Genomic DNA, 14,299 nt, shown 5'->3' with positions numbered 1-14,299 from the left:
CGGTGTGAACTCGTTCGCTTTGGTGAAAAGATTCAGTGCAGCCAAGATTCGAACTCAGGTCTCTGGCGCGAGAGTCTCCGAATCCACCACTGAGCCACAGGGTGGGATTAACAGAGAATAACTCTTATAGTACTTAGAATGGCGGCTTGTTCTTGCATTGAGAGAGAACGGTTTTAGCGGGTTGATTCCAGGCATGAAAACACAGGCATGTTGTGTCTGAATCACGGAGACGGTTCTGCGTGATGAACAGAATGTAAGGGAGCGGTAGCTCTCTTGTGTCGTAAAGAGAGATAGCCGCGTGCACATCTGACCACGCTCTTCTTCTGTCGCTGCTCAATGAGGGAAGGAAGCGGGCAAGCGCATGAGAACATTTTCAGAGAAAACGCGCTTCTGTGTGATGTGCAAAACAGAGGGCGTGGTAGCTCTCTTGTGTCGTAAAGAGAGCTAGCCGCGCAAACATCTACCCGCGCGCTTCTTCCGTCGAGGCTCGACGAGGGAAGAAACGGGGGGAGCGAGAGAGGTGGTTTGCCGTCCCAAAAGAGAGCAAGCCGCGAGCGCATGATGTAATAAGCCGATCCGCTTATCGATCCGCACATCTGACCACGCGCTTCTTCTGTCGCTGCTCAATGAGAGAAGGAAGCGGGCAAGCGCATGAGAGAGCATTTTCAGAGAAAACGCACTTCTGTGTGACGTGTAAAACAGAGGGCGGGGTAGCTCTCTTCCGTCATAAAGAGAGCTAGCCGCGCGAACATCTACCCATGCGCTTCTTCCGTCGAGGCTCGACGAGGGAAGAAACGGGGGGAGCGCGAGAGGCGGTTTGCCATCCCAAAGGAGAGCTAGCCGCGAGCGCATGATGTAATAAGCCTGTAGGCCTCGTGCAGATGCATCTGCACGTGGCACAAGAGGAGCGAGGCATTTGGAACAACGCTCGCGCTCTTTATAAATCACAATAATAATTGAAAGGATATGCGTCGATGCTGGATGACCACAGGAGAACGGCGACAGGAGAAAAAACTATGTTTTAATGGTGAAGGCTTTCAAAGGATTCAGAGACGTGAAGTTGTCGCTGAAGGAGTAAAATCTGCTAAAATGGCATTTTTCGGGGATTAATATGGGCTAAGGTCGCGCCATTGAGAGGTGCCCACGCCATTGGATGTGCAGTTGCCGCAGCACAGCCAATGAGTGAGCCAGACACTCACTGTGCTAGCTGTGCAGCTGCAAAATGCGTTTTACATTATAGGCTTCAGTAAATCGAGGAAAAGGAGTTTCCCCACTGCGTATACGCAATACGAAGTGACCGTTCGAAAGGGAACCATGTTTAGCATGCCTGTAGATATACATGGTTCCCTTTCGAACGGTCAGTGCGTATACGCAATACGAAGTGACTGTTCGAAAGGGAACCATATTTAGCATGCCTGTAGATAAACAAGCATGTAGATAAACAATACATAAAAGCTATAATCAAAGAATAACTTACACTGATCACATAAATGACAACAACCACAAACATTCCAAGTTCGCTGTGCTGGTGATATTAAACACAAGTTTGTTTGTGATTGATTTACTGCTAGTTATTTAGCTCCAGCTGGAGAACATTCACCTCTCACCGGCTCCTCTTGTGCCGAGGTGTTTCCTCTTTAAGTGCTTTAACATGCATGTTGTGCTCCTGTGAAAAGCAAGTTCCGCCTTGCATGTATTGCACAGGACAGCATTCTTGGTTTGAAGTTTTGTGAAACTTTCACACACCTTGCTAGTTCGGATTCATTTGCACTCCGTCATAATTCGCGCTGTGTCTACCGCAATAGCATTTGTAAGGGCTGCATTACACTCTAGCGCTACAGCGCCATAGCGGTCAAATCACAATATTGCAGGCCCTTACATTAGGTCAAGTGAGATCAAACGACTACTGGACAACAAAAATATTTTGACGACAATTTTTTATTGTCGACATTGTCGACAATGTCGACTAATCGTTTCAGCCCTACTTACAGGCTGTGGCTCATAAACAACAGTTTTTAAAATTGGAACTGCTCCATCTTTCAGGACACGTCATTGTGCGAATCCTGCATTGAACTCGCGTAGATTGAGGAAACTTTCCTCCGGAAAATGTGCAGCACAGAGAGCGACATTTGGATTATAATTATGAGAGAAATTTTTTTTTAACCATTGCTCCCTAACTACACCGTCCTTAGGAAGACTGAACAAAGTGCAATCTGGGTGAAAATAACAGCGTTTCGACGGCATGGCGGCAACGACACTCTACTACCACAACAACTCTTCTCCAAAGCAACATAAAATGGCCTCGCCCCCTTTATTTATTGTGTTCCCAGAGGAGGGGTTTATGTAAATTTTGGGGTTAGTGATGTCACTAACCCTGGAGGAATGTCTTGAAGTCCCTACCGGCCGTTTGCTGTAGTCCTTAGAAATTGATTTCTTTAAAAGCAAATATCTCCCTTTGTATTGAACTTTGAGCGTTATAACTTTGCAGATGTTGTTTATGCTAACAGCATTAACAGCAACATTACACACTAACTAAAGTTAAAAAAGTGAAATCACATTCAACCACCCCTTTAAAAGCCCTGATGTCACTCCCTTTAGCGGAACATTCAGTTGTTTTGTTAGGAGTGTATTGTTGGTGCAACAGTAGTTACAGCAAAATCAACAGTAGTTACAAGGTGTTTGGTTTAATTTCTTTGACATATTCTATGCGTAGCTTGTGCATTTTTTCATGGGCTATGGTTAGAAGTTTACAAAATTTTCACTGACCAAATTTTGCCTTGTTTGAACGGGTATTAGACGTCTTTTAAATACAAAAATGCTTGCTGGGTTGTTTGTGTCACATGCCTGTCCTGTCTCGTGTAGCACATGTGGTGTTTGTGTTCCTGTCACTGTTTGACCCCACCCTCCTTGTTATCTTATTATTGGTTTCATTTGCCCCACCTGTTGTTCCTCATCACCTGCCTGATTTGTCCCTTTTATAAGTTCCTTTGTGTTTGCAGTCTGTGTCGGATCGTTGTCTTGTACCCGTCTCCTGTTCCCCCGTGACCCTTTTGGTATGTTCATTTTTGAAGTTGTGGTTGTTTTGTATTTAGTTATGTTTTCCCCCTCGTGGGTTTTGTTTTGTGTTTAGTATTTCTTTTTGTAATAAATATTGTTTTTTCCCCTTTGCATTTGAGTCCTCACCTAGTTTCTTTAGATTAACGTCACATAACGATCCGACCATGTCGAGGACTCAGCAAGGGGTTTCACGTCACCCACCAGCCCCCTCTGTTGCATGCCCCCAATACGAACGTATTATTCGTTTTCAGGCACTTAGTTCCCTCCGCCAGCAAGGGGCTGATTTGAGGAAGTTCGCGGCCGAATTCCTTAGAGCGGCGGAGGGTCTACAGCTGAACGAAGGGCCTCTTAAGGACCTTTTCTTTAATGCGCTCGATGAGCCCATGGACTGGTTGCTTAGGAGGGTGTATGAAAGAGGTACCTTTGAGGCAATGGTGGAGGGTCTCGCTCGCTTGCAGGAGCGAGAGGCCAGGAAGAGGGTCCCAGTTCCGGTGGCCTCAGTGCCGGTGGTCCCGAGTCCAGTGGCCCCAGTTCCAGTGGTCTCGAAACGGAGGAGGAAGAGGAAGACTTCCTCCGTGACTGTTCCGGTGGCCTCAGTTCCGGTGGTCCCGAGTCCAGTGGTCCCAGTGCCGGTGGTCCCAGTGCCGGTGGTCCCAGTGCCGGTGGTCCCAGTGCCGGTGGTCCCAATGCCGGTGGTCCCAGTGCCGGTGGTCCCTGTTCCAGTGCCTGAGCCGGTGGTGCCAGTTCCAGTGCCTGAGCCGGTGGTGCCAGTTCCAGTGCCTGAGCCGGTGGTGCCAGTTCCAGTGCCTGAGCCGGTGGTGCCAGTTCCAGTGCCTGAGCTGTTAGTGCCAGTTCCAGTGCCTGAGCCGTTGGTGCCAGTTCCAGTGCCTGAGTCGATGGTGCCTGTTCCTGAGTCAGTGGTGCCAGTTCCTGTTCCAGAGCCGTTGGTGCCAGTTCCAGTGCCTGAGCCGTTGGTGCCAGTTCCAGTGCCTGAGTCGATGGTGCCTGTTCCTGAGTCAGTGGTGCCAGTTCCAGTGCCTGAGCCGTTGGTGCCAGTTCCAGTGCCTGAGCCGTTGGTGCCAGTTCCAGTGCCTGAGCCGTTGGTGCCAGTTCCAGTGCCTGAGTCGATGGTGCCTGTTCCTGAGTCGGTGGTGCCAGTTCTTGTTCCAGTGCCTGAGCCGTTGGTGCCAGTTCCAGTGCCTGAGTCGATGGTGCCTGTTCCTGAGTCGGTGGTGCCAGTTCCTGTTCCAGTGCCTGAGCCGGTGGTGCCAGTTCCAGTGCCTGAGCCGGTGGTGCCAGTTCCAGTGCCTGAGCCGTTGGTGCCAGTTCCAGTGCCTGAGTCGATGGTGCCTGTTCCTGAGTCAGTGGTGCCAGTTCCTGTTCCAGAGCCGTTGGTGCCAGTTCCAGTGCCTGAGCCGGTGGTGCCAGTTCCAGTGCCAGTTCCGGTGGTGTCAGTTCCAGTGCCTGAGCCGGTGGTGCCAGTTCCACCGTCCGAGGGGTCGTCTCCGCCGTGGCCGCCCGAGGGGTCGTCTCCGCCGTGGCCGCCCGAGGGGTCGTCTCCGCCCTGGCCGCCCGAGGGGTCGTCTCCGCCCTGGCCGCCCGAGGGGTCGTCTCCGCCCTGGCCGCCCGAGGGAGAGTCTCCGCCCTGGCCGCCCGAGGGAGAGTCTCCGCCCTGGCCGCCCGAGGGAGAGTCTCCGCCCTGGCCGCCCGAGGGAGAGTCTCCGCCCTGGCCGCCCGAGGGAGGGTCTCCGCCCTGGCCGCCCGAGGGAGGGTCTCCGCCCTGGCCGCCCGAGGGAGGGTCTCCGCCCTGGCCGCCCGAGGGAGGGTCTCCGCCCTGGCCGCCCGAGGGAGGGTCTCCGCCCTGGCCGCCCGAGGGAGGGTCTCCGCCCTGGCCGCCCGAGGGAGGGTCTCCGCCCTGGCCGCCCGAGGGAGGGTCTCCGCCCTGGCCGCCCGAGGGAGAGTGTGCTCCGCCCTGGCCGCCCGATGGACTCTCTGCTCCGCCCTGGCCGCCCGAACTGTCCATTTTCCCTGCCCCACTCTGGTCTGTCTTTCCCGTTCCTCCTGTTTCACCCTGTTCTGTCCCTCCCGTCCCGCCCTGGTCTGTCCCTCCCGTCCCGCCCTGGTCTGTCCCTCCCGTCCCGCCCTGGTCTGTCTCTCCCGTCCCGCCCTGGTCTGTCCCTCCCGTCCCGCCCTGGTCTGTCCCTCCCGTCCCGCCCTGGTCTGTCCCTCCCGTCCCTAGTGGAGCGTCTGGTAGCCGCTCCTTAAGGAGGGGGTAATGTCACATGCCTGTCCTGTCTCGTGTAGCACATGTGGTGTTTGTGTTCCTGTCACTGTTTGACCCCACCCTCCTTGTTATCTTATTATTGGTTTCATTTGCCCCACCTGTTGTTCCTCATCACCTGCCTGATTTGTCCCTTTTATAAGTTCCTTTGTGTTTGCAGTCTGTGTCGGATCGTTGTCTTGTACCCGTCTCCTGTTCCCCCGTGACCCTTTGGTATGTTCATTTTTGAAGTTGTGGTTGTTTTGTATTTAGTTATGTTTTCCCCCTCGTGGGTTTTGTTTTGTGTTTAGTGTTTCTTTTTGTAATAAATATTGTTTTTTCCCCTTTGCATTTGAGTCCTCACCTAGTTTCTTTAGATTAACGTCACAGTTTGTTCTCTGTGAGTGAATTAGAAAGTAGTAATTGTGCAATTGTAAACACTGTTTGGTATTTTGACCCCATTGCCTGTTTACTGACACTGATTTTGGTTTGCCCTTCTAACTATTTTGCTCTGGCCTGTAAAAGCTACTGAAAAAGATGCTCCCAGAGGTCATAGATCCTCTTCTTAATATCATTAATTCATCTTTGTCATTAGGATATGTACCAAAAACCTTTAAGCTGGCTATGATTAAACAGTTTGTTAAAAAAACGCAACTTGATCCTACAGAATTAGTCAATTACAGGCCAATCTCGAATCTGCCTTTTCTGTCAAAGATATTAGAAAAAGCAGTATCCTCACAACTGTGTTCCTTTCTTGAAAGAAATGATATCTGCGAGGATTTTCAGTCCGGATTTAGACCGTACCATAGTACCGAGACTGCTCTCGTTAGAGTCACAAACAATCGTGGTTGTATCTCTCTATTAGTGTTACTTGATTTATAGACTTCTATAATTCAATGTTAGGCTGCATAGATTAGGCCAGCCGGAACCGGGAACACTTCCCATAAATCCTGATGTACTTGTTACATCATAAGAAGAATGGCATCTACGCTAATTTTAGTGTCTTTGTTTATCCCGAGGTTTTCCCGCAGCCTGCCGGATCCAGGCCGTATCCAGATCTGACAAAGGACCTTCGCCTGGACCCGATGACAATGCAGTGCTGAAGTGCCAACTAGTCTCTCCCTATGGAGGATCCCTTTACCACTCTACAGATAAAGCGTTGTCGGGAAAATTCGTTTCGCGTACCTACACCGAAGTGACAAAATAAAATTCTGTATCAAAATTTATAAAGAAAGACCAGTACTTTGTTTAGGCTTGGTTTGTAGGGAATTACAAACCTGCGCACATATATTCAAACGCACATAACTATAGAACCAATTCTTAATGCACATGTGACCGCCATCAGCGTTTCTCACAGGTTCGCGTTTAAAGTCTGTGTAGAGAGAATGGTGTCGTCTTAGCGGCCCCTAATTTAATAACAAATGATCAGTGCGACGGAAGCGAATCAATCAAAACTAACTTTGGCTGGAAAATAACTTTATTAAAGAACCGCTATAAAGCCAAAACAATCTCTGTTACCTTAAATTATACGTTTATCTCTGTAAAGCTGCTTTGAAACAATCTACATAGTTAAAAGCGCTATATAAATGAAGATGACTTGACTTGACATGACTTGACAATATAAAACTCAAAACTACGTTTTTTGAACACCATCTTTCAAGAGTAAAAACGGTTTGTGAATCAGACCAAGAACTCCAAGATTTGAGAAGCAGTCGTCAGTAAAATAAAGGGAACACAGCAAAAGTTTAGGATTATACTGCTGTGATATTGTGGTAAAGATGAATTTTAACTACTAATTCTTCACATGCTCGTCCTTGGGCATTAAAAAAAAAAACTGGCTTTACCTTCACTATAGAGCACAACGCTGTCTTTTCCCAAACAGGACTGGGATGTGTGCTCTTCCTACTGCTGTTCTCCCTGCACAAAAATAACTGCACTGCTAAAGATAATTCGGTCAAACTTCTGAAGATTTCAGATGACACCGGCCCTAATCCACAATGGTTACGAGTCTGCATACAGACAGAAGGTTGAACAACTGGCTGTCTGGTGCAGTCATAACAACCTGGAGCTGAACACGCTCAAAACAGTGGAGATGATAGTGGACTTCAGGAGGAACACCCCAGCACTCCCCCTACTCACCATCATGAACAACAATGTGGCTGCCATGGAGTTCTTCAAGTTGCTGGGCTCTACCATCCCTCAGAACCTGAAGTGGGACAATCACATTGTGAAAAACGCCCAGCAGAGGTTGTACTACCTTCGCCAGCTGAAGAAGTTCAACTTACCACAGGTGCTACTAATGCAGTTCAACTCAGCCATCAATGTCCATCAGCCATCTGTCCTCTGCACTTCAATTACTGGTTTGGTTTACCTACCAAAATCAGACATCAGAAGACTACAGAAGACAACCGAAGGATGGTTCGGACTGCTGAGAGGATTATTGGTGCTTCCCTGCCCACCCTCCATGAACTGCATACATCCAAAGTGGAAAAAAAAGGGCTCAGAAAAATCACTCTGGATCTCTCACATCCAAGCCAACTTCTCTTTGAACTTTTGCCGTCTGGTCGGAGCTACAGAGAACTGAGCACCAGAACACCTAGGCACAAGGAAAGTTTTTTCCCCCAGGCAATCTACCTCATGAACAGCTAAATGTTCTCCGCACTGTGCAATGATAACCATGTGCAATACCACTTACATTTATTTTACAATACCCCATCTCTACTTATTTCACTCACTGTTAATTGAGCAATTTATTTGTGACTGTATTTGTTAATCTTTGTTAAAGTTAGTTAATAAGAATACAACTATTAATTGTTTGTTCATGTTACTTCACAGTGCATTAACTAATGTTAACAAATACAGCTTTTGATTTTAATAATGTATTGATACTTTGCACGTGACGTCAGTTGTAGAACGTCATTCTCTAGCAACGAAAACCAGTAAACTAATCAAGGATCTTGCCAGGGCGTTGCCAGTTTTAATATACAAAAGTTGGTGTTTTGAGATGTACACGACATGTCAGATAGTTGTTGTGCGATTGGATGCACTAACTGCGTTTGTTGCCTGCCAGATATCACGTGACTGCAAAGTATCAATTAGCAAATGTTGAAATTAACATGAACTAAGATTAATAAATGCTGTAGAAGTGGAGTTCATGTTAACTGATGTAGTTAACATGAAGCTAATGAAACCTAATTGTAAAGTGCTATCTTTAAATCTATTCTATTCTGTTTGTATATAGCACACCTGTACATATTAATATCTATTTTGTACGTATATACATATTTGTATCTTATTCACATATCTTTATTGTTTTATTTTACTATTTACTATAACTGTCAGACTTGTAACTGTTCCTTCTCTGTTTTCTCAGGTTTAATCCAAGCATGCCGTGCATTAATGATCACATCCATTGTGCTAGGCGCATTCGGGCTGGTGGCAACTCTAGTGGGTATGCAGTGTTCCAAGATAGGAGGGGAGAATTACATAATGAAGGGCCGTATCGCTGGGGCTGGAGGCGTCTTCTTCATACTGCAAGGTAAGAATGTCACCAAGTGATGTCCTTTACTGTTGTTGTAAAGTTTTCTTTCATCGAAGCAGAGACCAGGAGACAGTTGGGATCGCGTTCAATGGAAGTTATTCTTTATTGAGAACTCCGCTGTACGTCGCTGTAGTACTTCCAACATGATCTAATCTAACATAAATTTACATGGTGTCTTATAGGCATTTTAGGAGGAGGGACTTTTGAAGGTGGAGACAAATTCAAACAAAGCTTGTAAATGAATATTCAGGTTAAGGAACCCGCCCCAGACAGGCAGTCTCAATCCAATTAGCATAACCACTCAAATGCATATGTGCTAATCCAATCAGCCAAACGATTCAACATCTAGACTGTGGCTTTTGCTCCAAGAGCCATTAAAGACAATAGGTTAGCGTCTCCGTGATCTGACTCATTTAACTTACAAAGGAAAAACAGGTCGGGCAGGAATATCTTGCTGTAAACTCAATAATCACTTTCTCAGTTTATATACTATCTAAATTAAGACCTCAAATGCTAAAATCAGTATTCTTCACCGTGATGTTATGTAAGGAAGCATATCTGAAATAGATTCTTAAATTTGTAACCCTTCACTGTCTTACCACCTGTCATATACAGTAAAGGAAATCAGGGTAAAGTTAAAGGAAGAGCTCACCCAAAAATTAAAATTAGCCCATGATTTACTCACCCTGAAGTCATCCTTTGGTGTATAGGACATTCTTCTTTCAGACGAATACAATCTGAGTTATATAAAAAAAATGGCTCTTTTTTCTTCCAAGCCTTATAATGGGAGTCAATGGGAATATTTTTTTGGAAGTCCATGAAAGTGCATCCATCCATGATAAAAGTGCTCGACACGGCTCTGGCAGGTTAATAAAGGTGTTCTGAAGTGAAGCGATGAGTTTGTGTAAGAAAAATATCCATATTTAAAATTTTATTGACTAAAATAACTAGCTTCCGGCAGACGGCCGTACGTATTGATTTACGGCGAAAGACTAACCCTTGAACTTGACGCACAACATAATGACGAACGTTTGTTTGAACCGCGAGAGGCGTCAAACCGTACTCCTACATCCTACGTCATACATTATCAAGTGTTACTCTTTTGCCATAAGTCAACTTGTGTATGGCCGTCTGCCGGAAGCTAGTTATTTTAGTCGAATAAAGTTTTAAATATGGATATTTTTCTTACACGAACGCATCGCTTCACTTCAGAGTACAATCGGAGTTGTGACGGAAGTGAATCAGTCAAATTAACTTTAGCTGGAAAATAACTTTATTCAAGAACTGCTATAAAGCCAAAACAATCTCTGTTACTTTAAACTATCCTTGTATCTCTGTAAAGCCGCTTTGGAACTATCTACATTGTTAAAAGCGCTATATCAATGAAGATTACTTGACTTGACAGCAGTGTTGCCAGATCGGGACGGTGATTTCCATCCCAAAAGCTCACCAAAACCCGCCCACTACAAGAAAAAAACGCTCAAAATTTTACTGGCAAAATAATTTGATCATGTCATTCAAGGTTGATAAGCACAATTTGTATCTCCTTGAAACAAAATAACAATGATAAAATAAAATAATAAAAAAAAAAATTCCAGGAAAACAGATCAAAACAGGGCAATAATTAAGGAGAATTAGTCAATATGACTAAAATGTCCAGATGGACACGGTCAAAACGAACCGAACCGATGACAACCCTCGGAAGTACACATTGCAGAATATAATGCAGAATTTAGCAGTCAAAATGGATTAATCGTTGATTCAAACCTTTTTCAGCAGCTGTCAGGGTCGAGTATAGTGCAGTCTGGACGGTGTAAAAGTTGCCGATGTCTGGTAAGGTTAGGCTAGTGTGCACATGACCATGGACATATTTCACATCCCATATTTGATTACTGCTGATCGCTGATTGGCTAAAAGTGCGTGCTCGTCGGTGATGTCAACACCAACGCCAGCTGACTCTGCATGGGCGTGTGTGTACAGTAATGTCATGATGACTGATTTTATGGACTACATGCACACTTTAGTTTAGTTTTTTAACCAATTAGACTTTAAAATGTAGATGTTTGAAAACCGCCGAACTGACCCCAAACCAGCCCAAATTTTGTCCACCCACCCCAAACCCTTTTTTACCCACACAATCAAATTCAAAACCGCCCAATCTGGCAACACTGCTTGACAGAAGGCCTTAATTAACTCGCCAGAGCTGTGTCGAACACTTTTATCATGGATGGATGCACTTTGATGGACTTCCAAAAAAAATACCCATTATAAAGCTTGGGAGAGCCAGGACATTTTTAATATAACTCCGATTGTATTCGTCTGAAAGAAGAATGACATATACACCTAGGATGGCTTCAGGGTGAGTAAATCATGGGCTAAATTTCATTTTTGGGTGAACTATCCCTTTAAGTTTTGGTTTCTGTTTCATTTTCCTGGACTTTTAGTTTGTTTCCTGTTTTTCTTTTATGTTCCCATGCTGTCTAGAATGTTTTAATTTGTTTCCATAGCAACTCATTGTGTGATTTGCTTCACCTGTTCATTATTGTTTAGCTCTTTTGCTACCCTGTTTATAGCTCTCAGTTTGAGTTGTTCTTGGTCTGATCTTGTCTATATGTTTAGGGTCGATTCTCCTGCATTCCAGAAATCTCCAGTGCTCCTGCGTGTTTTTTTATTTGGTTTATTGTTAAATAAAGTGACTGCTGTGTATAGATCCTGCCTTTCTACTCTCCTTGCTGCAACTAACTGTGACAATCAGGGCTAGTTTTTATAATTTTTACTTCAACCAGATGGAACTGGATAATATTCTGATTGTTCCAAACCAATCTGACTTCTGACCTATAATGCTGCCTGAATCATAATCATACACTGTTCGTTCATTGGCCAGAGGAGAACTGGCCCCCTGATTGAGCCTAGGTTCTCCCAAGGTTTTTTTCTCCATTCTGCCACCTGATGGAGGTTTGGTTTCTTGCCACTGTCGCCTTTTTCCACCTTTGTTACCATTGGCTTGGCTTGCTTAGTCGGGGACATTAAATTTAACTTTTAATTTAATATTCAACAATAATATTGATCTGCCTGCATTGACACTATTATACAAGAACTTAACTGAGCTGGACGATGACATCAAGGTTTACTCTAGTGCGGCTATATACAGTATATATATATATATATATATATATGTATAAATTAACTAAATTAATAACTTTTTTTAAAACAAAAATAAAACATCACTGAACTAAAGCTGGACTGTGACGTTATTTTCTTCTGGAAACAAACTTTTTTGCATTGTTTTCCTGTTATCTCTGTGGAGCTGCTTTGAAACAATCTGTATTTTAAAAAGCGCTATATAAATAAATGTGACTTGAGTTGACTTGACTCAAGTGAATATATTGAGGTACACTGCACAGAGCATTCAAAAGCATTCAAGAAACAGTTTTGACCAACAGAATTTTTTATTAAAATAATTCACTAGCAAGGACCACACCACAACTACGCAGAATTAGCTTTATGGAATGAAGATGGGTCGAAAGGGATGGGGGAAAGGATGTTATGGTTCTCCGTCTGGCTGATCAGGAAGTCTAGTCCAGGGAGACTCAGAGTGGGGCTTCGTCTCGGTAGGTAGTAAGCTGGGTTACTTGAAGCCCCCCCTGGATGCAGCCTGTGGAAGTAAAATGGGGGATGTTAGATATTGAGGGGACGGGGGGATTGGGGGCTGGGGGAAGCGGGATGGATGGATGAGTTGGAAGGGGAGGGGTGGGTGGGGTCGAGAAACTGAGACAAACGGTGCGGTGAAGGTGGGTTCAGTGTAAATATACAGACGGGGAACGAGCTGATTAGTTGAGGCGTGGCCTTGCTCCCGAACCTCAGTTAACTTTTTAATTACATTTCAAAAAAAAGAAAAGAAAAAGTCCTATATAAAACAGTTGACAACTTTACCCGACCAAACATTTATGTGAATTTCAATTTCCCTCTTGGTTAAAATCTACCTTCACAGTCTTATTGAGTCTTGTATGTCAGTTTGCCTTTATTGTGTTTACTAAACACAATCTAATCAAGAACTATTCTAAGAAGATTAGAATTCTCAATAGAAGTCCTCATGTACGCTCTGCTTGATAACTGTCAATGTTTTTTTTTACAAAAAAAGCTGGTTAACACTTTACAAATAGATTCAATTTGATAACTTTGTTAATTCATTAGCTACCATCAGCTAACAATAAACAATATTTTTTTATATTGGATTTATTACTCTATTTATAAGGGCAATCTATATACTATAATAAACTATTCATTGTTATTTTTTTTTGTTCAAAATACATTAACTTATAAAAATTGCAATGTAAAAATAGATTGGTATATATAGAAAATAACATTAACTAAGTTTAGTAAATACCGCATAAGTATAGTTCATGATGCCCTATGCATTAATGTTAATGAATTAAACCTTGTAAGTGTTACTAGGAACTATTAAGATTATGCTTTCACAATATAAATGTCTTCAAAATAACCTTTGACTGACTGTCTTGGGAAGGAGAAGCACAGGTAATTTAAACATTGGTAGTTTGTTTATAGAAACAAAATTAATTTTCATGTTTCAGGTCTGTGCACGATGATTGCAGTGTCTTGGTATGCTTTCAATATCACTCAGGAATTCTTTGACCCACTTTATCCAGGAATAAAGTAAGTGGAAAGAACAGTTATTATCTTGGTATGTAGAGCTATTAGAGAAAATATTTAGAACTATTTAATCGTATTTGGAGTTATCTAATTAAGCAATATAGCATGAGTAAGCTCACTTGTACAAACATGTTTGTGATTATGTTTCAGACAATATTGGCCTGTCATGTCGCAGTCTTGGAATGCCTCTACTCTGTAATGTTAGATGTGTCCTGTGTGTTTAGGTATGAAATCGGAGAAGGGCTGTACATTGGTTGGAGTTCAGCTATAATGGCTTTATGTGGCGGCAGCTGTTTGCTGTTTTCCTGTGGACTGAGCAGCCGAGAGGAAAAAAAGTGAGTTTAGTATGCAACACATGCCCTGTTAAAATGACACTTCATTCACTAACCATTTCAGCTATCAGTAACCTTCCTGAGACATTTTCAGGACAGTGTTTAAATGAGAGGTGACATTTAAAGGCCTGAGTTAGAGGAAGCGCTCAATCCCTTGGTTTGTCTGGCTGCGTCCGCTGCGGGGCCCCTAAAGCGCGTTGCATTAGTCCCCTAAGTTGCACCGCCCTATGGACGGCCCTGCATCAGTTGTTTTTAAAAAATGTCTGTGCTAAATTTCTATTTTGTTTGCTCAGATCACATCTTCAGAACTTCAGATCATACTCCTACCAGCTTCAATCCAGACATATGGTTCAAACTGCCTCTACAACATCCCATGTCCCTTCCAGCCAATATAGACTCAATGCATATGTTTAATGCTGGGAACACACTACACCATTT

At 44.2% G+C, this 14,299-nt stretch overlaps 1 protein-coding gene across 1 annotated transcript in view; it reads left to right on the top strand.

The window, feature by feature from the left end:
* cldn15b (claudin 15b) overlaps nt 1–14,275 on the top strand; it is a gene marked incomplete at its 3' end in the record, with an annotated part of 72,622 nt that extends 58,347 nt beyond the window's left edge. Inside the window, exons 6-9 of the mRNA XM_081367046.1 lie at nt 8,691–8,855; nt 13,451–13,532; nt 13,754–13,864; nt 14,155–14,275. Coding sequence (XP_081223172.1) covers nt 8,691–8,855; nt 13,451–13,532; nt 13,754–13,864; nt 14,155–14,275 — 479 coding nt within the window. The remainder of the gene's footprint in view (nt 1–8,690; nt 8,856–13,450; nt 13,533–13,753; nt 13,865–14,154) is intronic.
* Between the last annotated feature and the right edge of the window lie 24 nt (nt 14,276–14,299).

The sequence above is a fragment of the Scardinius erythrophthalmus genome (assembly GCF_964197995.2).
Source record: "Scardinius erythrophthalmus genome assembly, chromosome: 5".
Taxonomy (NCBI): Eukaryota; Metazoa; Chordata; class Actinopteri; order Cypriniformes; family Leuciscidae; genus Scardinius; species Scardinius erythrophthalmus.
This window is presented reverse-complemented; position numbering and strand designations above follow the sequence as displayed.